Source organism: Gorilla gorilla, chromosome 11, assembly GCF_029281585.2.
Source record: "Gorilla gorilla gorilla isolate KB3781 chromosome 11, NHGRI_mGorGor1-v2.1_pri, whole genome shotgun sequence".
NCBI classification, from domain to species: Eukaryota; Metazoa; Chordata; class Mammalia; order Primates; family Hominidae; genus Gorilla; species Gorilla gorilla.
The window spans coordinates 62269108-62297005 of NC_073235.2; the positions used below are offsets into that span (position 1 = coordinate 62269108).

Consider the following 27898-nt stretch of genomic DNA (forward strand, 5'->3'; position numbering starts at 1 on the left):
TAGAAATGAATCTCCTATACTGATTCTCTCTTTAGATCCATTTGCAACATGTAAACTACTGTATTTCTTTCTGCATTGTTTCTAGTTTATTAACCTTGCAAGAACTCTTCAGGCACATATGGAAGATCTCGAAAGTAGGTGGAATTTCCCCTCCCCAGACTTGTTGGATTTACTTTTGCAAATTAAACCCAAAGCAAAACCTAAGTATATACTCTGTTCTGCCAAATTAGAGCTCATTTATAGGCTTAATAATACCAAAATGATTGATTTGGGAAATATGGGTTGGGAAACTGACATTAGTTTGTTTTTTTTTAAGCATATTTTAAGGTATGGAAGCATGTAATTTTAACTGCATTTTACTTTTTTTTCAAAGAGAAATTTATTGTTGATCACCTTGATTTCAGGATTTATAATAAAAAAGGCGTAAATCTTAACTACTAATCAAACCACATTTCTTAATGTTAGGATTTTGTTTTGTTTCGTTTCTGGTAAGAAATTTTACCTGTTACTCAGGTTTGTTAGATCATAAGAGATTATTCCTGGGCTTACATATGATTCCAGGAAAATATGGGACAAGGAGTCCTAATTCTGAATCCATATCAGAAGCCATGAAGGGCTTTGTTTTGTGGGTTTTTTGTTGTTGGTGGTGGTGGTGGGTTTTTTTTGGCTTTTTGTAGGTCCTCATGGACCTTTAATAGGTAGCCAGCTCTGCCAACAGCTCAAATCTCTTAAGATCACATTCCAGCATCAGGATTTCTGGCTGGGATTATAAGTGAAGGCACTTAATTCTCAAATCTCTACAGGCATCTGTACAGCCTACCCTCTTCTTAATGTCCTGTAACTTCCAGTGTGCTTCATACCATGTGGGCACAGGTATTGGTGGCTCTGGAATAGTTTCTAGAAATTGAAGATTACCCCACCCAACCCCTACATATTTTACTTTTTCACCCTTTGTTGCCCATTCCAAAACACTATCCAAAGTGTCTTTTTAAAATATGTATTCTTCAGTTGAATACTTCTATACTCATCTTCAGACTATTTGGAGTGTTATCTATAGTGTGCATGACATTTTTACTTTTAGAGAAAGCTCAGCATCCTTTGAAGTAAGGTTTAAAAAGGACTTAGTCCTCATAGGAACTTTTTAATTCTAGATAATCTAAAACAGATTTTTGTCATTAAGTCTATACTACTTTCAAGTTTTTAAAGGTTTTGAGATGAAACCAGGTAACATATTTTCACAGTTTTAATTAGGATATGTGAAAAGAAAGGAGTCAGTGTGAATTCACTTGGTATAAAATTTTTTCCCTTTATACCTTCTTTCAGATCCCTTAGGTTGGCCTAATACAAAGGTCTCTTCTTTGTTTTTTTAAATTACAATGTATACTTTGTCCAACGTCATGATAGTAATTTGTTTCAGTGTATGTTTTCCCCAGATTTCTCCATTTTAAAAAACTAACATTCTCGTTTAAAATTTAGTTTCTTAAACATAGTATTGTCTGCTCCTAACATGTGGGAAGAAAAAGATGGAGGTGAAATATGTCCGTACTCAAATAAGCATGAAAGACAAGGGTGCTGCAAGTTAACCCCTAAATATCAGAGTATTAGTACATTCTGAAATGGGTTCTGACTAAATTATCCTCTCCTGTGGAGTGGAGTTAAATGGAAAAACACAAGAAGTTCCTTAATAAGCTGTAATTTTTTAGTTTGGTATTTCTCAGTGATAGAGCATAAAACTTAACAGTAGAGTTTATATCAGTCATGACTTAGTTAATGCTTTGTCATTTATTAAATGGATTTAAATCTATTAGTGTTGCATAGTTTTTCTGTGCTTTGCCCTAGGTTGATTCCATTTGTTGGATGCTCTTAATTTGTCCAATGTAAATATAAAAAGAGAGGGCATTAAACCTTTTTGCCCTATAATGGGGGAAAGATGCTGGTTAGATGTTTATTTTAGTGAGCTTGCATTTTCTTTCACGTGCAAAGCAGTTCATAGAATTCATAGTTTTATACTTACTATGTCTTTCCTAAAGACACCCAGGATGCTTTATTTTTAACTCTTGAGCCACTAGTGACTCTTGAATAAATTGAGGTCAGAAATGTTGCAAAAGTGGTAAGTTTCTGACAGTGTGGAGACAGGGGAATAATCTCAACAGTAGGTTTTTACTGAATCCAATTATTTTAATTTAGGCTGTGTCTATATGAAGCTTTTTTGACTTACTAAATGAACTTTTATCTTGGCATTGTATAGACATAGCTTTGACGTAAATTGCAAGAACACCCATAACCTCTTATTCTATGTACATTTCTTTTCATTCTCATCGGATGCACCAAACATGCAGCGGTAATAAGCCAGATTTTACTCAGGTGTGTGAGAGCACTTGCCTTAAGTTGATTTTTTTCCTAGTGTTTATATATCATTACCTACTACGAACACAGAATGATCTCAGAAACATTTTAGAAGATGCTCTTGAACCACATTTTTAAGCATTTTCATTTTTATAAAAATTGATATAACATTACAAAAAGATGTGGGGGCGAGGAGAATTGTGGTTGGGTATCACCCACAGTCAGACCACCCTAACCCTGTCATACAACTTATCATTTTGATCAAACAATATACTAAATTGGGATTTTTGTTTTTACAAGTCATTGCTGTTCTGGCTTCATATTTACACTTCCCATTCTTATCCCCCTTAAAATCATTCTTGATCATCCTGTTTTCTTTCAACAGCTTCAGAGGATGATTCCGAAGAAGACGGAGACCATAACAGGACATTTGATATTGCCTAACTTCATATAAGACAGATGGATGATCTGTGAACACAAGTGTTTATTAAAAATGGCAATTAAATATAAATTACTTTTGTGGGGGAATGCCTAATAAATACATTGACTATATATAAAATGAATATATACATACACATGTATGCCTGTATATATATATTCATTCTCAAGTGTTGCTGAATTAAAATTCTGCTGGACTTTTTAACATAGCAAATCCGATGTTTATAAACTGGTAATCAAAAAGGTTTTTTCTTTTAGGTGAGTGGGAAAGTATTACCCTTGTTTTAAATATCTAAGCAATGCCTATCAACCCTTTTTTGTGTTATGATTACTGTAGTCATATTTATGAAAAAAGGTTTGTGTTTTACTCTTGCTAGTGAGAAAAGTGGGACAAAATATACTTTTGAAATAAAATGCTATATGGCACCTAATTATTTTTTCTTTTAAAATGCCTTAAGTTGCAGTCTCATTTTGATAATCATTTGCTTCCAGTGTTTAAAAATTAAAAAAAGAATGGGGAGAAGGTTATGAGAAGAGCATTATTAAGTTTCCAAATTTAATTTGAATTCCAAATTCACCTAGCAATAAAATCTAATTTTTAAAAAGTATATAAATATAAAATGTATAAATGATGGATAGATTTTTGTATTGATTTGCAAAATGCAGATTATATTTGATAGGCTATAGTATGTAGATATTCCTTTTAGGAATATTACAGCTGTAAATTATATGAGACTTGCCAGTCAAATGCTATTTGGTTTAAAAAAATTATTGCAATCTCAAGTTAATGGAATATTTTTAAATCCCACATTCAGAGTTTAAAACACTGGTTTTCAATGTGTTTTTTAGTGTTGTCACTTCTTTATAGATAAATATATAAATAACCTGTTTGGATCCTGGTCCTTTTTAACTGTTCCTTGGTAATTCTGAGCATTTATTTGATGACTTAATATTTTTCACTACCTTTGGAGAACAGATGAACATTATTCACCACGAATGGATCTATACTGTGTGGTCATGAGTTGTGTATACTTCCATTAACACTGTATTTTTCTTCTGTCAGTACCCTTAGGATACACTTTAAAACACCTTAAGGTCTGATGTTATGGCAACAAACTACTTTTTCAAACCTAAGTAGGAACCATGTAATTTCTCAAAAGTGATTGAACAGTTTGCCCACACTTAGTTTGTTGGTCTTATGTAAAACATTGGCTCAAAATAAAGTGCACACTGATTTATTTTACTGTTTGAAATGTTTCCTTTTAAACTGGTGCTCAAAGAAGACATCAGACTTCATAACCAAGAATTTTATTACAATTTCAAATCTCATTTTAAGCAATAATATAAATGTTCTAAAACATTTGCTCACCTCTTGCCAGTTATCTTTGCATTGTCTGTCTTAAAGCAAAAATATAAAATTTAAGGGTGGTAGTTTTAATATATTCTGTGGGTCCTAAGGGATGCTTTGAATTTGAAGTATATATACTTTTAATAAAATTCAGTATGACAGTTGTCTTCTGCTTAACCCATAAAACTTTATTTAAAAAATTTAACTAGATGGTACAAAACATTGGTATGCATATAATTCTGTATAGTTTTGTTATTAAATGCTAAATGACAGTGATAACAATGGCTTAAGCTTTACAGTATTCTTGTAGTTCCCTAGTACCACTTAGTATTTAAATATTGTCATATTAGCTTCAGATTATCATGTAAATGACAGTAGAGGAATAAGAGAAAAGGCTTTCATTGGTTATCAGTTTTAAATTCTGAACAAAAGAGACCATACACTGCTCACTACAAGAATGCAATTTTCTAAGAAAATGTAGTTTAAAATGTTATTCTGAATATCTGCCAAAGAATTATATTGTTATTACTAGCTAGAACCAAGAAAGCAGTTTCTACATTCTGGATGTAGTAAACAAGCCTGCCTGTGTAATCCAATTATCTCTTCACTAATGAGTACATAAGGTGCCTGTTAATAGATGTTCTGGTATATAAAGAAAAAATGTAGGCCAAGGGTGGTGGCTCACGCATGTAATCCCAGCACTTTGGGAGACCAAGGTGGGTGGATCACTTGAGGTCAGGAGTTTGAGACCAGCCCAGTCAATATGGCGAAACCCCGTCTCTACCAAAAATACAAAAAGTTAGCTGGGTGTGGTGGCAGATGTCTGTGGTCCCAGCTACTAAGGAGGCTGAGGCAGGAGAATTGCTTGAAAACCTGCAAGGCGGAGATTGGAGAGAGCCAAGATCGAGCCACTGCACTGTAGCCTGGGCAGCACAGTGAGACTCCGTCATATATATATATAGCATTTCATTACCAGAGGCCTCTTGGCCTGTTGAAAAATGAAACCAAATATTGAAAATTAAATCAGAGTTTAAAACAGCTATTTTGGAAGAGCTGCCATTAGGTAGAAAGTATCAAAATGTAGAAAAGAAAGTTAGTTGTGTGGGAGTTGAGTGGAAGGTAGGATTTAAGAGCAGCACTGCCCAATAAAACTTCCTATAATGAAAATGTTCTATAATGTATGTTGCCCAGTACAGTAGCCACTAACCACCTGTGATTTGAACACTTGACAATGTGGCTAATGTAATTTGAAAACTGGATTTTAAATTAAATTTACTTAAATAGCCTCATGTGGCTAGTGGCTCATTGGACACTGGACATTGTAGTTGTAGACGTTTGAGACTGTTGGTTTTAAGTTGGACTTAATCACTTTCCTACCCAAATTCTACCACTCCTTTAAGAACTCCTTTAGAACTCTTATAGTTCACATAATACGCCATGTTTTTTTACTGTGCCTGTAGTTCTTCAAGGAGTGGTACAATTTGGGTAGGAAAACCAGGCAGGAATTCCAGGGTAGTGTTCAATATTGACATTAGTAATAGTCTATCAATAATAAAATAGACATCTCAATCACTATACAAAATCTCAGAAATGTAAAGCTCTTACGGAGCATGCTTGTGCTTGTGTAACAGCTGGTGTCATGCCTACATTTTCAGTACCATGTAGCCACACTGTTAATAGTTTTCTGTTGTCACTTTTTAGTTACTCATGTCTCATTAATGATAGTGCCATTAATTGTGATGAGTGTTTTCGATTCATGTGGTCAATAAAAAGAGACTACACAAGCTGGAACTTTGTTGCCATTAGTCAAGCTAGTGAGATAGTATATCATCTCCCCAGAAGAAAGTAAGATAATTGATGGGGTGTGGATTCAGAAGAGGGATTACTTTTCTTTGAGCCTCAGACTTCTAGACAGTATACTTCAGTCAGTAATGGACCACATATAGAACAGTGTTTCCTTAGTAGACCATATTTTTACTGTACCTTTTCTATATTTAGATACACAAATATTGTGTTACAATTGTCTGCAGTATTCAGCACAGTAACATGCTGTGTAGGTTTGGGACAAAATAGGCTCTACCATCTGGGTTTGTGTAAATACAAGCTGATTTTCACACAAGATTCCCTAACTAACTATGCATTTCTTAGAACGTATCCCCATTGATAAGTGATACGTGACTAATTTACGTGAAATTTATACATTCTTTATCTTTCCTGTTTTTGGTTTATTGGTGGTGAGGAAAATTACTCGCTTCAGCTTTTTCATTTTTTTACTCCCCAAATGATTTTCACCTTTTTCTTAAAATGTACAATAAATGCACCGAAAACTTTGATCACTGTCACTACAGTTGTACTTAGTGTTTTTCTTCGGTTTTTGCTTACACAGTTTTCATGTCATTGAAGGAAAAATTTATAAATGCTTGAGGAGAATGAGATACATCTTGTATAGGGGAAAGTACGAAAGGTATGGTGGCAAGAGAGAAATCCTTAAAGGGGCACTATAATATGTAAGTGTTAACCTAATTGCCAGCTTTCTCTATGCCATCCTGGACACAGCGATCATATTTTGTTTCAAATGATTTATAAACATTCATTAAAACTTGAGTCATTTGTGATAAAATGGTGTGTGTAAAAGTAATGAAACTAAAATTGGTGTGGGGTGTTAAAAGTTGTAAAATTTTCTTCATCTAAATCATAAAAGGAGATACACATTCTAGAGGAATTATCTGCCAAAAAAATAACAATTATCAAAGATATTTAAATGTATGGGATGTACTTAAAATCACTTATTCCCCATTTCATGTTTACTGATAAACGTATAAACTAAAGTGGGTCAACTAAATAGAAGGGAAGATACAGCAGGTAAGACAAATAGGCTGGGCTTTTATTTTTATCTGCTTCTTGGGCTTTAAGCTTTCCTTCATTCAAGTGACAGATTCTGCCTTTGACGGGATGCTTAAAATCACTATATTAGATCTAAGATTATTTCTAAAACCTGTTTTTTTAATGAACCTAAAGACTTTTCACAGCAGATGAGTACATAAAAATGTTACTGGAATAAGGAATACCATTAAAGCTCTAATATCCAATGTCAAGTTTTATATTAAAATCTTTCGCAAGTTATCTCTGCCAGGGCATTTTGTTGATGTCTTAGTGCAAGATTACCAAAAACTTAACTTAGTCAAATTGAACAGGATATTCATTTTCTTCTCCAACTACCAAAACACAGTCTTCATTATAAGGTGATTGGGGTGCGGTTGAAAAAACTGTGGTGAAACGAGAATCAGAATGTTTTTTGTACAGGAACCAAATGATTGCTCCCAAAACTGTCAAAATTACCGTGCTAGCAATCACCAATGCTGATATTAAAATGTGGTTATCTGAAAAGGAAAAGACAAAAGAGTATTTGGGAAATTAGGGTACACAAGTTGCAAGTATATTTTGATGAGCACAACTGTACTTTTTTGTAAACATTTCTCTGTGTTGAAAATTTCCCACACTGATGAGAAAACCAAAAATTTCGCATTTGTTACTAACAAGATTTATATTTCTTAGCCTGAAGAATAGTACTCAAATTTTCTAGGAAGTTGTGCACTTCGCCACTCTACTGAAGATCCCAAAGTGGAAATCACCCAAGTATACCATGCTCCAGTTTGTCTTCCTTCGCTTTACTTTCTGATCTAAGACTACAAATTCAGACCTACTGTTCCCTTTAGGAATTCTAGTATTTAGATAATGTGTTACATTACTGACGTTTAATGGCTCACCTGGCTTTGGGGATTTAAGATTTGTTTAACTGAAAAAAACACCAAGACCTGCAGTAAAGTACCTGGTTTTGTGTGTCTTTGCATTCATTCATTCGTGTGTTTCCCTAAATTTCTGTAAGTATGCACAACTTTGCAGTTCTTGCCTATTCAAACCCTTGTAATCTTTCTATAAGAATCCAGTTTAATAAATTGAGGAAAATAACTTGGTTTAGGAGAACGAACATACTTTTGGGCAGGTACTTGTATTATGTATAGTAATCGACGCTAAAGAATGTGAAAATTTTTCAGAATTATTTTGACAGATTTTTTTATTATTAAATATATTCATAATACCCATTATTTCAACTGGTGCTTGTTAAAATGAGACGTGGAAGAATTTAAGATTAGTGAGAGAAATTTGGCCAAATTATTTGTTAAAGTGAGGGAGAGCCATTGATACTTTTCAAATATTGACAGGATTTTTTGGGAGGAGTGAGGAAATGGCCCCAAGTGAATTATCTTTTTAATCCTGAAATAAAATTTGGTGGTAAAGATTTGGTAAGGTGTGAGGGTGGATTTGGTGGTGGTATTATTAAAGACATTAAAATGAAAAAAAGCCAAGAATTCCGTAAACTGAGTTCAAATGGGGTTCTTCCATAGTTTTTGGCTACGGCAAACTCCGCCTTCTGGGTGCCAGGGATTCTCATGCGTCAGCCCGGGTAGCTGAGATGACAGGCGCCCGCCATGATGTCCAGCTAATTTTTTTTTGTATTTTTAGTAGAGACAGTTTTGCCATGTTGCCCAGGTTGGTCCGAAACCCCTGGCTTCAAGTGATCTGCCCCCCTCGGCCTCCCAGAGTGCTGGGATTACTGGTGTGGGCCACCGTGCCCAGCCCCGCAGTTAGTTTTATTAAAATTAACATAGTCCATTTTCAGTGTAGAACCTTAACTTTACCAGTGTGAACACACTTTATTTCAGTGTACTAATGATTGTACAATAATGGCTTCATAATCAGTAGCATCTACTTTAAATAGGAATTACCTGATAGTAATATAGAAAAGTCTGAAAGATCATAGTAATTGAGAAATATTTACAGACTCAATCATAATAGCTTTAAAAGACCGGGTATCCTAAGAACTGGACAGTATCCAAGATGGGCGAGACACAGTAAGTATATATGCTGCTTTTCACATTCTGCAAGTGACCTTTAGCCAAAGTTGCCTCCAGGGGTTTTAGCTAGCTGCATACTACTAAAATGTGTGACAAAGTCAATTGTCAAGGCAACTGATAAGCAGTGTATTAAAACAATGTGTAGTTTATATCTGGAGGTTAGGATAGTTTTACATTAGGACATGTATTATCTACCTCATTAATTAAAGGAAAGGTCCATTGCTTGCTTGACAGCATATAATAGCTATTTACCATGAAATCCTGCTTTTTTTAAAGAAACAAAATTTAGGAAAAATACTTTTTAGCCTAACAATGTTCCTTGAGGAAACAGCAAACACTGAAACAAGCTCACTTTGTCATTTCTTAAGCCCATTTAATCCATTTTCTCAACATTTCTTCAGAAATTTCTGTGGCAAAGGTCACCAATGATCTCTTTATGACTACATGCTTAAACACGTGGATGTTTTAGTTCATCCTGAGGCAACTAGATTGTTAGCCGTCCAGCCTTGAAGTTATCTCCTACTCACTTGGCTTCCCTGACTGCTCTCCTATGTTTCAGACGACTGCTTCCTAGTCATCTTTGTGGACTCAAAGCTTTCCATGGTTGATCTCAACCATTCAAGTCTTTTATGTAACTCCATAGATAAATATGTGTGTGTAGCCCTACTTCCAAATTTCTTCTAACCTGAATTCCTGCAGATAAATAGCCACTGTCCAGTCATCCAATCTGGAAATTTATAGACTTCCTCTCTATAAGTTATCAAGACTACACATTTTTCTTCTGTTTCCTATTTATCTGACTGCTACCTTAATGCTCTAGTTCTAACACTGATCATCTGAGGCCAAACTATACATAATCCACCTCAAAAACTATATGAAACATTTTGTTGGGCTGTAGCCTCAGGTTAGAGTGCCAACTGTGCATTTAATTCTGAGGCACAGGGTTTAAATGACTTGCCCAAGTCCATTTAGTAAGTGACAGCAAAAATTCAACCCTTCACCTTGGTCCTGATTTGTCACCTCAGATAACCTGTCCTCTGTCTCCTGCCTGATGTCTACTTATCCTTGAAGATTTAACTCCTGCATCCTCTCCAGTAACCTTTGCTGAACCCAGCTTGGACTAACTTGACCTTTCCTGTGTGCTTGCCACACTAGGTGCATCCGACTATGGACACCTTAATTCTGTTGAAAGTATTCTTCCCAAGGGAGTCTTCCAGCTTACCCTTGGTATGAAGGGGAACTCCCTGTTTGCCAAGATGGCAGCTACACTTAACTGTTGGGTTGTTTCCTTGCTGCTTCAACTCCATGTTCTCTACTGTTACTCCTTAAAGTCAGACTAAGCCTAATCCCTATCTACATGACAGGCTTTCACTTTGACTTTAGGTCTTCATTCTGCAAAATCATGGCCTTATCAAATGAGGCCTTCCCTGGCCACCGTACTAAAAATAAAAATAAAGTACAACACCTCCCTTCTTGCACTGGAATTCATCCTTATCTGCCTGTTTTCCCTATAGGATATGTCACCATCTCACATATTTTTGTTTTACCCTTCCCACTAGAATGTATGCTTGAGAGCAGAGGCTTTTGTTTTGTTCATTGCTCTGTCTTCAATGTCTAACTTTAGGAGAAAGCCTGACACATAGTGTTAACTCACTAAATTACATACACATATTTAATATAGATTTACATACACATATATACATGCATACAATGTAATGAATTCAGAGATTACTTTTCTTGTCTGAAGACCATATGTTGCCAGATCTTTCAACTATTCGTGTTTTTGAAGCCACAGACCTATTTTTTCTAAATGTTCCAACTTATGTGTATCTTTATTTTTCCAAAGTAATACATTTACATAGCTTAAAAGTCATAGTTCTAGAAGATACGTAGTGAAAATACTGTGCTCCTGCTCCACTACTCACCTGAACATCCATTCCTTAAAGTTAACTACTGTTGCTTCAGCTATTTATCTCCATGTCTAAATAACATGCTTCCGCTACTTGGTTTTTTAAAAATGTAATTTAAAGAAATACATGTAACAAATACCATCTTAGGTGAGCAGTAGCATTAAGTACATTCACTTCGTTGTGCTACATCACCACCATCCATTCACAGAACAACTCATTTTGTAAAATGGAAACTGTACCTATTAAACTCCCATTTCTTCCTGACCTAACCCTTGGCAAAGAGTTTCTTGGTGAGGTTGACTACTTTAGGTACCTCATACTGTAGGTAAGAATTATACAGAATTTGGCCTTTTATGACTGGCTTTTCTTTTTTTGTTGTTTTTTTTTGTTTTGTTTTGTTTTGTTTTAGATGGAGGCTTGCTCTGTCTCACCCAGGCTGGAGTGCAGTGGAGCGATCTCGGCTCACTGCAGCCTCTGCCTCCGGGTTTCAACTTTTTTTTTTTTTTTTTTTTTAAGTAGAGTCGGGATTTCGCCATGTTGGCCAGGCTGGTCTCAAACTCCTGACCTCAGGTGATCCACCGGTCTCAGCCTCCCAAAGTGCTGGGATTACAGGCGTGAGCCACTGCGCCCGGCCTGTGCCTGGCTTATTTTGTTTAGCCTAATGTCCTTCAGGTTTATGCATGTTGTAGCACGTGTCAGAATTTTCTTCTCTTTTAAGGCTAAATGATACTCAACTCTGTGCAGATTACATTTTGTTTATCCCTTCATCAGTGGACAGTTGGGTTGCTTCCACCTTTTGGCTATGGCAAATGATTCTATGAACATAGATACACAAATATCAAACAGATGGGTGTACAGATATTAAAGAGTCCTTGCTTTCAGTTATTTGGGATACATACTCAGAAGCGGAATTACTGGATCATACGGTAATTCTTTTAATTTTTTTTGAAGAACCACCACACTGTTTTTCACAGAGGCTGCACCATTTTACATTCCTACCACAAGAGTTCCAATTGCTGCATATCCACACTAATGCTTGTTATTTACTGTCTTCTTCCTATAGATTAATGAGGATGTAATTCCTGTATACACACAAACCCAACACTTCTTTTCTCCTCCTCTGTCATAGTTCTATCATAGTAACCCCCAAAGAGAAAACTGGCAAAGGACTCACATCCAATTTTTTTTTTTTTTTTTTTTTTTTTTTTTTTTGAGATGGAGTCACAATGTCGCCGAGGCTGGAGGGCAGTGGCGTGATCTAGGCTCACTGCAACCTCCGCCTCCCAAATTCATGCAATTCTCCCTGCCTCAACCTCCCAAGTAGCTGGGATTACAGGCGCCCGCCACCGCGCCCGGCTAAGTTTTGTACTATTTAGCCCGGCCCATATCCAAATTTAAAGAAACAAAATTTGTTTTAAAAATTCCTACCAAAAATATAGGCAACTCAAAAAAAATATGGGTGGCTGGGCATGGCGGCCCAACGCCTGTAATCTCAGCACTTTGGGAGGCTGAGGCGGGTGGATCCTTTGAACCCAGGAGTTTGAGACTAGCCTGGGTAACATGGTGAAACTCCATCTGTACAAAAAAAGTTAGCTGGGCATGGCGGCCCACACCTGTAGTCCCAGCTACTTGGGAGGCTGAGGTGGAAGAATCGCTTGAGCCCAGGAGGTCGAGACTGCAGTGAGTCAAGCTCACACCACTGCACTCCGCAAATGGGTAAAAGCCTTTTCACAAAAGATATACAAATGAATAATCATCTGAAAGGTGCTCAACATCATTATCGGGTAAATGAAAATTAAAGCCACAAGAAGATCACTACACACCTGATCTGAATGGCTAAAAATAAATTGACAATACCATCATGGGATGAACATGGAGCAAATGGAACTTGGACACACTGCCAGTAGGAACATGATTTAAGCATTTTGAAAAATTATTTGGTGGTTTCTAATAAATCTAAATATATATACTTGCCCTATGACCCAGCTTTCCACTTTCTAGAATATACTCAAAGAAAATGAGAACATAGGTCCAAAAGAAGATGTGGGAGAATGTTCATAGGCAGTTCTATTCAAATTAGTTTGAAACTAGAAGTGATCCAAATATCCATAAACAAGAGAATGGACAATATATATTTATAAAATATTATGACGCTTAGGGAAAAAATTCAGTGAATGTGCACAACACAGATGAATCTAAAAAAAATTCCCGAGTAAAAGAAGCCAGACAAAACTACATATTGTAGAATATATTTAAAATGTTGAGTCTTATTACTAAGAGACCTTTCTACATTCTTATAAAAATTGTTCTACTTTATATTACATAATTTTAAAAAGGGATCTGTAATGTATTTTAATATGCCAGAATTTTGATATATTTTTAATTGTGGGAAAAATTTAAAGACCAAATCATTACTTACCTGATAAATATTTCCTTTTGTATGGGACTAAAATACAAAAGAAAATAAAAATTAGAATTTAATTATGCTTTATTATAGGATTGACTTTAAACATGTTCACAATCATTAAAAATAAACCCTTTTATTAGTAGCTTAATATCAATATATTCATAGCCTAAAATCCATATTTCTTTGCCTCATTAATTGTCTCTGTTGTCTATTTTGAACTTAGTTTTTAAAGAAAGATGTAGAGGGCTAACAACATGCATTAGCTTGGTTGGTGGAAAAGAATATGGGATCTTGAGGAAAAGACAATAATGAGGTAAAGGAAAAAAGAGGATTCTGGTTGGAGAGTCTAGAAAACAAATGTCATAAAATTAAACAACTATGACCCTAACTACCTTAGTATGGATGTACTCACTATTTCTGATGTTTTGAAGTTATAGTTTAATTTAAAACTTTATGTAATGGCACCCTGAGGTGCAGAACCTGAGAAGAACCAATTTTTTAAAAAACAAATATTTGAAGTTGAATACTGCTACCATAAAACTATGATGAACATTTTGATAATCACTGTAAAACTAATAGTAGTCAAGGATCCTGCTGTAGCAAGTAAAGAAATGTACATACTTCCATATGTAAAGAAAGGAAATAATCAAAGCAGGATGTGGAGTTTTGGTTTACAGTTGAAGTAGAAGGGGAAAATACTGAGGATGCAAAATGGGGAAATGGTTGTTTATATCATGTTTTAAGCACCCTAAATTCATATTTTGAAACATTAAAAAAACTAAAAACTTTTTTTGTAGAGATGGTGGTCTTGCTATGTTGACCCAGGCTGCCTCAGCCTCAAAAAGTGCTGGGATTACAAGCATGAGCCACTGTACCCAGCCCACATTTTGAAAATTTAATTTTCTTTAATGAGAAAACATTTACTTTCTAAAACTTAGAATAACAAACTGTGTAGTGTTTTAACAAATAACATCAAAATACTGTTGTGGGCCAGGATAATTCTGTTCATTAAAAAACCTTCTGGGCTGGGCACAGTGGCTCACGCCTGTAATCCTAACACTTTGGGAGGCCGAGGTGGGCAGATCACAAGGTCAGGAGTTCGAGACCAGCCTGGCCAATATGGTGAAACCCCATCTCTACTAAAAAATACAAAAATTAGCCGGGCATGGTGGCGGGTGCCTGTAGTCCCAGCTACTCAGGAGGCTGAGGCAGGAGAATCGCCTGAAGCCAGGAGACAGAGGTTGCAGTGAGCCAAGATCGTGCCACCGCACTCCAGCCTGGGCGACAGAGAGAGACTCCATCGCAAAAAAAAAAAAAAAAAAAAACCTTCTGGTGGGTCAGAAGAAAACATTTTAATTCCAAATAAATTATAAACTATGATGTAGTTTTTGTTTGCCTAAACAAAGGATGTTCTTATGGAGAATCTAATTCCTTGTAACACAAGAATTCTGGAATTATACATGATTACTCTTCACCACTTCTGCTCACTCAAATCACATGCAAAGAGATTATAATAATTCCTCTGAACAAGAAATTTTTGACCTCTTGCAAACACTAAGCAGACAGAATAAAAGTATGCCTATTTCATGTGATCTGGCCTTACCTCCTAAATGTAAGAGAATTACAATTTGAGTTCCAAGAGACTTAAGAGCAAACCATCCTATTAATATACTCTGAAGTCTTATTCCCTCTATTTTTTTTTTTTCTTTTTGAGACAGAGTGTTGCTCTGTTGCCCAGGCTTACTGCAGCCTCAACCTCCCAGGCTCAATTGATCCTCCCACCTCAGGCTCCCATGTATTTCGGACCGCAGGTGCATGCCACCATGCCCAGCTGATTTTTGTATCTTTTGTAGAGATGAGTTTTCGCCATGTTGCTCAAGCTGGTCTTCAACTCCTGCGCTCAAGCAATCCAGCGCCTCAGTTTACCATAGTGCTGGGATTGCAGGCGTGAGCCACTGTGCCTAGCCTTATTCTATTTCTTGAGGCACACTTATCTCAAAATTATTTTAAAACCAGTCCTACTTTCTCTGCCCCTGCTAGAATGGAAAAACACCTTCGGTCATACTTACTAGCTGTTTTGCATAGTGTTCCTTCCACAGAAGAAACTTCACAATTTCCTTTTTTCCATTCACCTGTCTTGATGTGCAGAAAAGCACAGGTGTCAACTAAATCCTCATCATCATCTTGGTCTGTCCACTTATCAAATGTCATATTTGAATTATCAAACCACTTGAAACTTGCATCTGTCAATTAAGGAATATTTTCAACATTATGACAGTTTTAAAAGGTGTTCAAGCCAAAAAGGGTGTAGGATTAAAGGTGGAAAGTTACTAAGGTATGTCTGGTCTAAACTTCTGATCGTAGGATTAAAATTAGAAGGAGGAATATATCTTGTGTACAGCCAAATCATCAAAAGCTATCGATTTAAGAGGTTTCTGAAGATGATCCAATTTTCACAAAAATATATACATGTATAATATTCTCATGGGAAAAAAGTCAAGAAAAATAGTTAAATATTAGTAGTAACCTTAGTAATTTCATTTCATTTGAAAATGTTTACATATGTACTTTATATTTGTCTACAGTAATGATAAATATGTTTATATAATAGAACCGTGATAATTTATTCTATCCTTAGCCTATTAGTTGCAGACACTAATACTAACCTTTATGATCATGCTATATTACAAAAATCCTGAGCCACATTTTAATCCAGACAAGAATCAACTGTGGCTTTCATCTGTGTAACTCACTGAGCTATGCAGATACAAGCTGTGGTATGATCATAGGTGCACACTGAAAATTTAACACCTGGAGGCCATAGGAATCAACTTGAACCAGAGAATTGAAGAGCCATCAGTTTTGCTACATTAAAAAAAGAACAACAAAGTCATGTCCCACGAGGTGAATATCACTTACCATCTGTGTCATAAAACATGCCTAGTAGGATATCATCTGGGCCTTTCCATTGCTTTTTCAAAGTATCCAGTATAAAAGCATTTTCTTCTTCATTATGTATGCTTATCATGTCCGCTCCTGAAATTATTTTAAAGAGAAAAAAAGTCAGCATATTCCAGAATCAGTGAAAATCACTAGGTATATAAAAATAATAAATAGTTGCTTAACTTTCTATATATATTAGAGCTGGACAATAAACTTTGATCTTACAGTTCATACAAGCTAATAAGGTTACAGGGACATGTCTTGGCTCTCAGCCTCTAATATGATTTATGTCATTGAAATTATGTTTATGTCTCAGTATACTTTACATAATTTTTTTTAAGGGATGGAAAATAGTTGTAGGGGCTGGGCGTGGTGGCTCATGCCTGTAATCCCAGCACTTTGGGAGGCTGAGGCGGGTGGATCACCTGAGGTCAGGAGTTTGAGACCAGCCTGGCCAACATGACGAAATCCTGTCCCTACCAAAAAAAAATAAAATAAAATAAAATTAGTTGGGTCTGGTGGCACCCACCTGTAATCCCAGCTACTCAGGAGGCTGAGGCAGGAGAATTGGCTTGAACCCAGGAGGTAGAGGTTGCAATGAGCTGAGATCACACCACTGCACTCCAGCCTGGGCAACAGACTGAGACTCCATTAGAAAAAAAAAAGGAAAGAAAGAAAGAACAAATGAAAAGAGAGAGAAAGAAAGAAAAGAGAAAGAAGAAAAAGGAAGTAAGGAAAGAAAGGAAAGAAAATAGTTGCAGGGGAAAACTTGTTTTAAAAATATTCTAAGACCAGCAAAATTGCTATTATTTTATTTCAACTGCCTTGAAATAAAACCATATTGGCATGTTGGAAATTTCGTCTTGTTTTCACAGAGCCAATGTTCATGTAAGACTTTTTCAAAGGGAAACAACATATATGTATTAAGTACTATGTGGCACTTTAATAAGATTAATAACTTTGGTGTTTACATTTATTCCTTCTATAATAAATGTATATGATTTTGATTAAGGTATCCCTAGTACAATTTGATACATTCTTCCAAATGTTATTGTTGAAGAATATAACAGTAATAAAAAGCACCTTTAGGCTGGGCATGGTGGCTCACGCCTGTAATCCCAGCACTTTGGGAGGCTGAGGCGGGTGGATTGCCTGACCTCAGGAGTTCGGCACCAGCCTGGTTAACATGGTGAAACCTTGTTTCTACTAAAAATACAAAAAATTAGCCAGGTGTGGTGATGCACCCCTGTAATCTCAGCTACTCGGGAGGCTGAGGCAGGAGAATCACTTGATCCTTATCACAAGGTCAGGAGATCGAGACCATCCTGGCTCACAGTGAAACCCCGTCTCTACTAAAAACACAAAAAATTAGCCGGGCCTACTGGTGGGCGCTGGTAATCCCAGCTACTCAGGAGGCTGAGGCAGAAGAATGGCGTGAACCCGGGAGGCGCAGCTTGCGGTGAGCCGAGATCACGCCACTGCACTCCAGCCTAGGCGACAGAGCGAGACTCCATCTCAAAAAAAAAAGACATTTTTTTGGCTGGATGCAGTGGCTCACACCTGTAATCCCAGCACCTTGGAAGGCCAAGGTGAGAGGATCACTTGAGGTCAAGAGTTTCAGACCAGCCTGGGCAACATAGTGAAACCCTGTCTCTACAAACAAACAGATAAAATAGCTAGCGCACGCCTGTAGTCCTGTCTAGTCAGGGGGCTGACATGGGAGGATCACTTGAACCCAGGAGTTCAAGGCTGTAGTGAGCTATGATCATGCCACTGCACTCAAGCCTGGGGGACACAGCAAGACCCTGTCTCAAAAAAAAAAAAAAAAGACACTTTTACTTCAAATATTTTACAATGTGAAGTTATAAATCTATTTCCTAGAGAACACTGAGTGTATGGTCTAGCAAACAGCCTTTTTATAATTTTTCCTTAATGTACTCTTCTTTACCACAGTCTTACTTCATGGTCCTATGTAATCTGACTTCAGCACTTTCCAGGCAGAATAACTAAGTGATTAAGAACTCTAAGCCTAAAATCCAACAGACCTGGGTTAAAATCCTGGCTTTGTCAATTATTTCCTGTGTAAGCTTGAACAAATAACTGAAGTTAATTTCATCTCTCAATAAAATGATAATACACTACTTGATAGGTTTGTTATGATAAAGCCAGGTAAAGTATATGAGGTGCTTAAGCACAGTGCCTGGCACAGGATATGCATGTTAAATAGACCCTGCTTTGGACAATATTGTCCAACAACTGTCTTCCAACTCCAGGATTAAATATATATCCAATTCCACTGCCTGTAGCTTGTGTGTTGTCAAATAAAAGTTGTACATTAAATCTCAGGACCCAGTTAAAAGTCAGATGTGACAAAATCAATTTTTAAAGAAATTAATGAACGCTGTTCACTAATTTGTGAAAAAACAAACAGAAAAGAATAAGCCTTTTACCATGGTCAGTACACTGATTTCTCACATCCTCTATGCTTTCTACTTTGATGGCTTCTTGGAGAAAAATGTAACAACTGTCTTGGAACTGAATCCAAGTAGATGAAGGACAGTCTATGTAGAAAAAAGAAGAACACTGTTAAATAACTTGAGAAAAAGAATTACATGAATTCCCAAAGATAAGGATATTAGATACTAAATTTTCACACACACACAAAGGCAATTTCCTTTGTTAAATCTTTATTAAAATAAGAAATCAACCAGTGTAACAGGAATTTGTTTCTCTCCATTATTCATACGGGAAAAGAGAAATGTGCCAATGATTCTCTTCTGACTTTACAGAGCAAAGATACAAGTTTTTAGGTTGTTTAGGAATTCAGACATGTAAATTAGTGTTATCACCAAGGCAACAAACTATCTAGAAGACAGCCAATCAGGATTACACACTTCTCTTTGAAGGTTATCTTTGCAGTATTTAACAATTTCAAAAGTCTTAAGACTTTTACAAGGCCCTGTTGTTCAAATTATACCTCCAAGAACAGAGAAGAGAAAAACAAGTTGCTAGCTTATAAATATTCACACAAGTTTTCATATTGCACAGAAAAACAAGATTGATGTTCTTATGAATGTTCTTAATTTAACACCTCATCAAAGTAGATTCTTTGAGGTAGTTCAATAAAATAGAACCATAACTCTTCCTCTACTGCTCTAAAGGGACATCTCCTTCACCTCTATCTTAGTCTCTTTTTGTTTATTATAAAGATTTGCATTTTTAAGCCTAGGCTCTAGAATTTAATTGGTTAGTATTAAAAGCAAAAGTAACCCTGCAAGAGTTGATTTCACTGGCCAAAATGGAAAGAGAATTTTACTTAATTCCAGTGAATAAAGAAGTACAAAGCAGTAAGCTTCCATATTCTGTTAGGTTTGTATATAGGTAAAAATCTTAGTGATTTCATCTATATAAATATATAGCAATTTTATGTTTTAAGTTCTGCTTTTTTTTTTTTTTTTTTTTTTTTGAGACAGGATCTTGTACTGTCGTCCTGGCTGGAGTGCAGTGGCGCGATCTCAGCTCACTGCAGCCTCTGCCTCCTGGGCTCAAGGGATCCTCCCACCTCAGCGTTCCGTGTAGCTGGGACTACAGGTATGTGCTACCATGCCCGGCTAATTTTTGTATTTTTTGTAGAGACAAGGTTTCGCCACGTTGCCCAGGCTGGTCTCAAACTCCTAAGCACAAGCGATCCACCCTCCTTGGTCTCTTAAACTGCTGGAATAACAGGTGTGAGCCACCACGCCAGGCCTAAGTTCTGCATTACCTTTTTAATATAAACAAGTAGAAGCAAGCCCTACCACAAAGATCAGAATTTACCAATCAGCTACATTAATCTAAATTAATTCAACACTCTCAAGTTTACTAAGCTCAGAATATGGCAGAGAGCATTGGTTGTCCCCAGTACTGACCTCAGCTTCTTATATAGCACAGAGCACACGGCCACCAAGCTAGATTGCTTCGCAGTCTTATAACTTCTGGATAATTAGGGTTTAGCAGAAGTGGAATGTTCAACATAGCGGTCTTGCCTTTAAAAGGAAGCAGTGTGCTCCCTGTATCCGTACAGACTTTTTTTTTTTTTTTTTTTTTTGAGACAGAGTCTTACTCTGTCACCCAGGCTAGAGTGCAGTGGCATGATCTTGGCTCACTGCAACCTCCGCCTCCCAGGCTCAAGTGATTCTTGTGCCTCCGCCTCCTGAGTAGCTGGGATTACAGGTACACGACACTACACCCGGCTAATTTTTTAATTTTTTTGTAGAGACAAGGTCTTGCTATGTTGCCCAGGCTGCTCTGGAACTCCTGGGCTCAGCAATTCTCCCACCTTGGGCTTCCAAAGTGCTGGGATTACAGGTGAGAGCCACTGTGCACCACCTATAATTTATTTTATATCCAAGTTTTTTTTTCCTTCCAGCTGTTTTATAAGCACTTGAATTACACATATGACTACCTTGGGTTTAACTCTGGCAGGAATCTAGAACTCTCCCACAATGCTGGCTTAAAGATACGGTTGTTTTGCAACAAGCACTTTGCTTTGGGAAAATGTTCATTATGAATGAAACATTAAAACAATCTGGCTATAAAATTACATGATACCAACATTTACAAAGCAAAGAAGTCCAGAACAGAGTCAGGAATTGGAGATGCCAGACAGCTTTGTAGGAGGAAGGTCTGAAAACAAGACACTTGGTTGAAAGTCTGTATATGGAGCAGGTAGATCCTTTCCCTGAGAAACAGCACTCAGTCATCTCAGGTTCATTGTACATTTCTGCCAGCTTCTTTGAAAATCTGGCCTTTATTCAGAGAAAAGACTCTTCTTCCTTCAAATCCACTTCCAGGCCATCAAACATTATTCTCTGTCTGCTCATCCTTTGAGGCTCAGGCCATCTATACCACCTTCTCCAACACATCCCCACTAGAATTGATTGTGACTGTTGCATGTAATTTCACCACACACCATCCAATGGCAGTGTAAAGTACCAGCAGGAACACGGCTTTAACGTCAGACAGACTTATGTTTTTATCTTGGTGGTTAAGACCTTGGAAAACTTATATTATTTCCTGTGTTTCATCAGGAAAAAGGAGATAACATCTACCTCATTGGATTGTTGTAAATATCAGGTAAGATACTGCAAACCTGCACAGCACAGTGTCTCGTACAAGGAAAGTATTAAAAATATGTAGTTTTTACAGACATCATCATCGGCATCTTTTGCTCCTGGACAGTGACCACTCTAAAAATAGGGACTAAGCCTTATTAATTTTTGGATTCCTAACACCTCAGATAGCTCTTGGATTATAATAGGGACTTAAAATATTCAGCTGAATGAATGAATCCTCTTATTTGTCCTTAAGTAGCTTAATTTATCATCTCTTCAGCATCTTCAAACACTCCCTTTCCCTGTGGGTTCAACCTTTCCTTCCTGAAGTATGTTAAGTTTGTCTTTTTCTTTTCTTTTTTTTTTTTTTTTGAGACAGAGTCTCACTCTGTCGCCCAGGCTGGAGGGCAGTGGCACAATCTCAGCTCAATGCAACCTCTGCCTCCTGGGTTCAAGTGATTCTCCTGCCTCAGCCTCCCCAATAGCTGGGATTACAGGCTCCCGCCACCACACCCAGCTACTTTTTGTATTTTTAGTAGAGACAGGGTTTCACCATGTTGGTTAGGCTGGTCCTGAACTCCTGACCTCTGGTGATTGGGCCACCTTGGCCTCCCAAAGTGCTGGGATTACAGGCATGAGCCACTGCGCCCGGCCAAGTTTCTTACATACTAAAATATAACTGAATTGACCTTGCTGCCAATTCTAATACCTTTCCTGATACACTTTTTAAAAACTAAACTTTTTATTCAAATAAAACATACATGCAATGCACAAGTCATAAATATACAGGTTGGCGAATTTTTTTCTTGTTTCTTTTATTTTTTGGTGTATTTTTTATAAAGTAAACATACCCATATAATTATCAGAGGAATGAGGAACAGAACATTAACCCCTTTTGCTCACCATCCCTTCCAAAAGTCATCTCTAACCTAACTTCTAACACCATCGATTAGTTTTGCCTGTTTTTGAACTTTATAGTTATGGAATCATACATTGTGTACTCTTTTGTGTCTGGCTTCTTTTGATAAATGTTACTTTAAAAATCATTTTATTTAAGACTTATCTAAGAACTTACTCATTCTTCTGTTGATGAATATTTGGGTAGTTTCTAGTTTGTGGCCATTGTAATGCTGCTTTAAACATTCTATGCATACTTCTTGTGAGTACCTTTGTAGAAGTAGATTGCTGGGGCCATCGAGTATGCATGTGCCCAGCTTTCACAGATACTGCCAAACACTTTTTCTAAGTAGTTATAATTCTTGCAAGCAGCAAGTAGTTTTTTTTTAAATCCAGCTTGATCACCTTTGTCTTTTAACTGAAGTATTTCCAGTAATACTTAATGTAGTTACGATGAATTGAAGTTTATATCTACCATCTTAATATTTGTTTTTCATTTGTCCTACTTATTTTATGTTCCTTTTTTCTCATTTATTGTCTTTTTTGTATTAAACATTTTATATTTGATCCTTTTTCTTTTAGCTTGTTAATTATATATTCTTTAATTTTTTTTCTGTAGTAGCTACCCTGAAAATTATAATATGTGACCTTGATTTATTAATACCTCAAATAAATCAGTACTTTTACCACTTCCTAGGCAGTCCTAGAAACATACAATATTTTAATTTCATTGACTTCCTTTCCTTTATCTTATTGTTTTATTACTGTTTTGCCTGGCCGGTGTTCTTTTAGATTTAAATACATATTTACCCTCTCTGTTGCTCTTCATTCCTTCTTGCATTTCTGTATTACTGACTGGGATAATTTTCCATTTGCCTAAAGAAATCTCTTTGGTGTTTCTTTAAGTGCAGGTCTACTGGAAAACTCCCTCAGTTCTTGATACTCTATAAATGTCTCCACCAGGCACAGTGGCTCACACCTGTAATCCCAGCACCGAGGTGGGTGGATCACCTGAGGTCAGGAATTTGAGACCAGCCTGGCCAACATGGTGAAAACCTGTCTCTACTAAAAAATACAAAAAATTAGCTGGGTGTGGTGGCGGGTGCCTGTAATCCCAGCTATTGGGGAGGCTGAGGCAGGAGAATCACTTGAACCCAGGAGGCGGAGGTTGCAGTGAGCCAAGATTGCACCCCTGCACTCCAGCCTGACAACAGAGTGAGACTCCGTCTCAAAAAAAAAAAAAAGAAAAAGAAAAAAGGTCTTTATACTGTCTTCATGTTTGATGGCTATCTTTGCAAATACAGAATTGTAGAATGGCGGCTTATCTTTCATTTAAGATGTACATAGTCATGCACCATATAATGACATCTTGGTCAATGACAGACTGTATATATGGCAGTGTTCCCATGAGGTTATAATACCATTATTTTTACTGTGCTTTTGCTATGTTTAGAAACACAAATACTTACGTTGTGCTACAATTGCCTACAGTATTCAGTATAGCAACATGCGATACAGGTTCCGCAAGTTACTGCAGAGCAATAGGCTCCAGCACGTGGCCTAGGTGTGTAGTAGGCATACCATCTAGGTTTGTGTAAGTACACTCTACGATGTTTGCACAATGACAAAATTGCCTAATGAAAAATTGCATTTCTCAAAATGTATCCTTGTTGTTAATTAAGCAATGAATCACTATAGTTTTGTTGCTTGGGCTTCCATCATTTCTACTGAGAAGTTAACTCTCAGTCTCACTGTTGCTTTTTGGACAGTAATGTGCTTTTCCCCCTTCTTGCTGCTTTCAAGATTTTCTTTGTCTTTGGTTTTTAGCAGTTTTACAGTGGTATGCTGTTGTTTTAGTGTTTTTAAATCCTGCTAAGAATTCAATACACTTTCTGAATCTGTGGCTTATTTTCATTGGTCACTTTTGAAAAGTTCTTGGCCATTATCATTTCAGATGCTACTTTTGCTCCATTCTCTCTCTCTTCCCTTTCTGGGACCAAAATTACATCTATGTTAGACTTTTTACCATGTCCTGTATATCCCTTTGCTCTTTTCAATACTGTTAATACTCTCCATAATATAATCTCATTCTTCCTGGTTTATTAATGCACTCTTAAGTTGTAACTTAACTGGGGTAAGGGTAACTCCAATTTTTTTTTTTTTAAGACAAGATCTCTGTCTGTCACCCAGGCTGGGGTACAATGGCATGGTCATAGCTCATTGCAGCCTTGAACTCCTGGGCTCAGGTGATCCTCCCACTTCAGCCTCCTGAGTAGACAGGATGGCTAATTTGTTTGATTTTTTTTTTTGTAGAGACAGGGGTGTCACTATATTGCCCAGGCTGGTCTTGAACTCTTGGTCTCAAGCAATCCTCCTACCTTGGCCTCCCAAAGTGCTGGGATTACAGGCGTGAGTCACTGTGCCCAGCCTACTTCAGTTTTTCATGCTGTTAAACCCCATCTATTGAGTTTATAATGTCAGTGATTTTTCAGTTATAGAATTTCAACTTGATTATATTTTTAAAATTTCAATTTGATTATATTTTAAAATTCTCAATCTTAGTATTTATATTCTTTAACTTATCATAGTTATTTTAAAGTCCATTTCTGAAAACTCTAATTTCTAGGTCAGTTATTAGTCTGTTCTCTACTCTCCTACCCTGCACCCTCACACCCCCTTAAGCCTGTTTTTTTTGTTCTGTCTGGTAGTTTTCTATCAAATGCCAAACACTGTGTATGAAAAATTATAGTAACTCTAAATGATGTTATCTTCCTTTAGAAAGGATTCTGATCAGCAGGGACTGAGTCTATGTGAAGAGGTGTTCTAGACTTTGTAGACTTTTGATCCATAGGGATTGCCAGTTGAAAGCCTGGATATTAACTAGAGCCACCTCCTCTTTGGTGAGTTAAGACTCATGTTTTTTCTTTCCTCAACACTATGAGATTGCCAAAAACTCTGCTCTGCTTTTAGCTATTTAAGATTTTACCAGCTCTCCTAAGGAGAAAAGTAATACACAGACTGTTGGGCTCACCTCAGCAAACTGCCTTAGCAGCTCTCTGATGCCAGCAAGTACGATTCTTACGGAATTTAATCTAGATTTTCTAGTTGTTCTTAATGGGAGTGTTAGTCTCCTACTCCATGATAGCCAGATGCAAAATTCCATCTTTTATACTTTTCAACAAGTTGTCAACAATTGGTCACCCATCTACCCATCATCCATATCAGACATTTGCTGAGCAACTCCTATGTGTCAGGTATAATGCTTAGTGTTAAGGGGTGATGAGAAAAAGAGTAAAAGTCTTCTACACTTGAAGTGGTCAGTCTGATGGAAGAGTCGGACAGACAGACATAACAGATATTCTGAAGGTAGGATAGGTAAAATGCTATGAGATGTAGGAGAAGGAGAGTATAACTTTGTAGAATAAGTGAGCATTTCAAAAAGTAGGCAATATTTAAGCTACATCTCACTGGATAAATAGGAAGTTGCCACGGATAAAAGGAAAAAGAAAAAAAAAATCCAGGCAGAGGGCATATGATAAAAAGCACAGTTACAGGTACCTAGTAAGGCCTCCATAAATATTCATTGAATGAGTGAACTAGGATAAAAAGGCAGGTTTCTTCCCTCCTTCCCCTCTCTGCTGCCAGAGACATGACAGAGGACACAGAAGTCATTTCCAGAATAAAACTCAAACTGAAAGTCAAAAGGGCAGAGGCTCTAAATTGCAAACTTTGATTATTCTTTCTCTTCTTTTTTCCCTTTTTACTTTCTTCTGGTTCCTTTTATTGCTCTTTTTCTTTTACCTTATGGAATTTTAAAAAAGTGAAATGGAAACAGACTGCATTACCACACTGAATGACACCTGAAACACTTTTATAAATCACTGGCAATTACTGAACCACAGGTTCAGAAATGCACTTTTGTATTATTTCTAGTCAAAACTACAGATAGTGTTTTCTACTTATAACAAATAACTTGACAATATATAAAAATGAATTAATTTTTGAAACACCATTTATATAAAATAAAATATGTCTAATAAGTCCACAAAAATATAATCAACACTCAGGTCAAGCACTTATAGTTCTTTTTTTCATCTTTTGCTCCTGGCATGCTGTGAAAACATGTAGTTCTTATACTTTAGAAATTAAAACGATCTGAAGATATGATCTCTAAAACACTGATTAAGGTATATTCTTATTTCAGTGGCAGCTCATGTGTCAATTCTCCATGAAGTGTCTCAGCCTTATCTTCCTCTAACCTGTGACTCCTTTGAACATCTGTAGGACTTTTAAACTGCATTATGCATGAGAGGCCTTTTCTGGCAACAAGGACTAAAGACATGCTCAGGCTACCAGATGATAGATTTATTGTACAGATACGTGGCCAATAAGAAAACTGAGGATACTATCTCAACAGTCAAATAGGCTTAGCGTTCATATACTAGGCCCCATATTGGGCTGATGCCTAGCCTAGAGTAGCCAGCTTTTGACTAAGGAAATTATCCTTATTCCAATTAGTTGTGTCTGGGGTTTTAAAAATAATATGGCACAAATCATAAGAACTATGGGTAGTCATTCTTCTTTGGAAAAGGAAATGTGTTACCCTCTGATGGCCTATACACGTTTACATAGCACTCATTAGATCCTGCTTTATATAGCGGCTATCTGATATGCATCCTGTTTTCCCAAATGATTGTTAACACCACGACAGCAGAGACCATGTCTGAGATCTAACTACTCTCAATAATAACTATCCTTCTGTCTTGAACATAACACTGGAAGGGATGCATAGAAGTGGGTCAATACAGGACTCTGGTTAAGCCCATTAGACTGTGGAGAAAAGTCTGGCTCTGACTACACAATCGTGGACATGTTATTTAACCTTACTGTGTCCCAGTTTCCTTATCTGTATAATGGGAATAACAGTACCTATCTGAGGGGGTTGCTGTTAAAAAATTGTGCTAGGTGCTTGGGATTCCACAGTGAACAAAAAGGAAAAAGAATTCCTGCCCTCCTGGAAATTTATGTTCTAGTTGACGCAGATATGCAAAAGGAAGACAAATACGTAAAATAATATGTTAGTTGGTGTATTGTGGTCTATTGCTATGTAAAAAATTAGCAGCTTAAAACGAGAAACACTTATTATATACAGTTTCTCTGGGTCAGGAATTCTGAAGCAGTTGCTTGTCTGGGTGATTCTGGCTTGGGGTCTCCATGAAGTTACAATGAAGATGCTGGCTATGGCTGCAGCCATCTAAACACTGAACTGGAGCTGAAAGGTCAGCTTCAAGAAGCCTCACTCATATGGGTGGTGAGCTGGTGCTGGCTGTGGGCAGGACACCACAGTTCCTCACCACGTGGACTTCTACACAGGGGTGCTTGAGGGTCCTTATGACATGGCAGGTAGCTTCTCCCAGAGTGAGTGATTCAAAGGAGGGCAAAGGTGGACATGCAATGCTTCATACAATCCAGCCTTGATTGTCACACTGTCTTATTTCCATACTATCCTATTGGTTATTGTATTAGTCAGGGTTCTCCAGAGAAACAGAGAACCAACTCTGTGTGTGTGTGTGTGTGTGTGTGTGTATGTGTGTGTGTGT

General features: G+C 36.9%; 2 protein-coding genes across 22 annotated transcripts in view; one reads left to right on the forward strand and one right to left on the reverse strand.

The window, feature by feature from the left end:
* The window catches only part of MARCHF7 (membrane associated ring-CH-type finger 7), a 55985-nt gene extending 51958 nt beyond the window's left edge, over positions 1-4027 (forward strand). For 12 of the 20 annotated variants that reach the window (XM_063694882.1, XM_019022248.4, XM_063694881.1 and 9 more), the window contains 2 exons: positions 86-134; positions 2732-4027. In XM_063694882.1, the coding sequence (XP_063550952.1) occupies positions 86-134; positions 2732-2790 (108 nt within the window). In that variant the 3' untranslated portion in view covers positions 2791-4027. Of the gene's footprint in view, positions 1-85 lie in introns of all 20 variants that reach the window. The other 8 variants (XM_055379065.2, XM_063694888.1, XM_055379066.2 and 5 more) reach the window with 2 other exon arrangements.
* Positions 4028-4076: 49 nt separating this feature from the next.
* Positions 4077-27898, reverse strand: part of CD302 (CD302 molecule) — a 29772-nt gene continuing 5950 nt past the window's right edge. The window contains exons 2-6 of one of the 2 annotated variants that reach the window (XM_004032687.5): positions 18759-18869; positions 16285-16401; positions 15435-15608; positions 13378-13404; positions 4077-7512 (exon numbers count right to left, since the gene is read on the reverse strand). In XM_004032687.5, coding sequence (XP_004032735.1) covers positions 7310-7512; positions 13378-13404; positions 15435-15608; positions 16285-16401; positions 18759-18869 — 632 coding nt within the window. In that variant the 3' untranslated portion in view covers positions 4077-7309. The remainder of the gene's footprint in view (positions 7513-13377; positions 13405-15434; positions 15609-16284; positions 16402-18758; positions 18870-27898) is intronic. The other variant, XM_055379073.2, reaches the window with a different exon arrangement.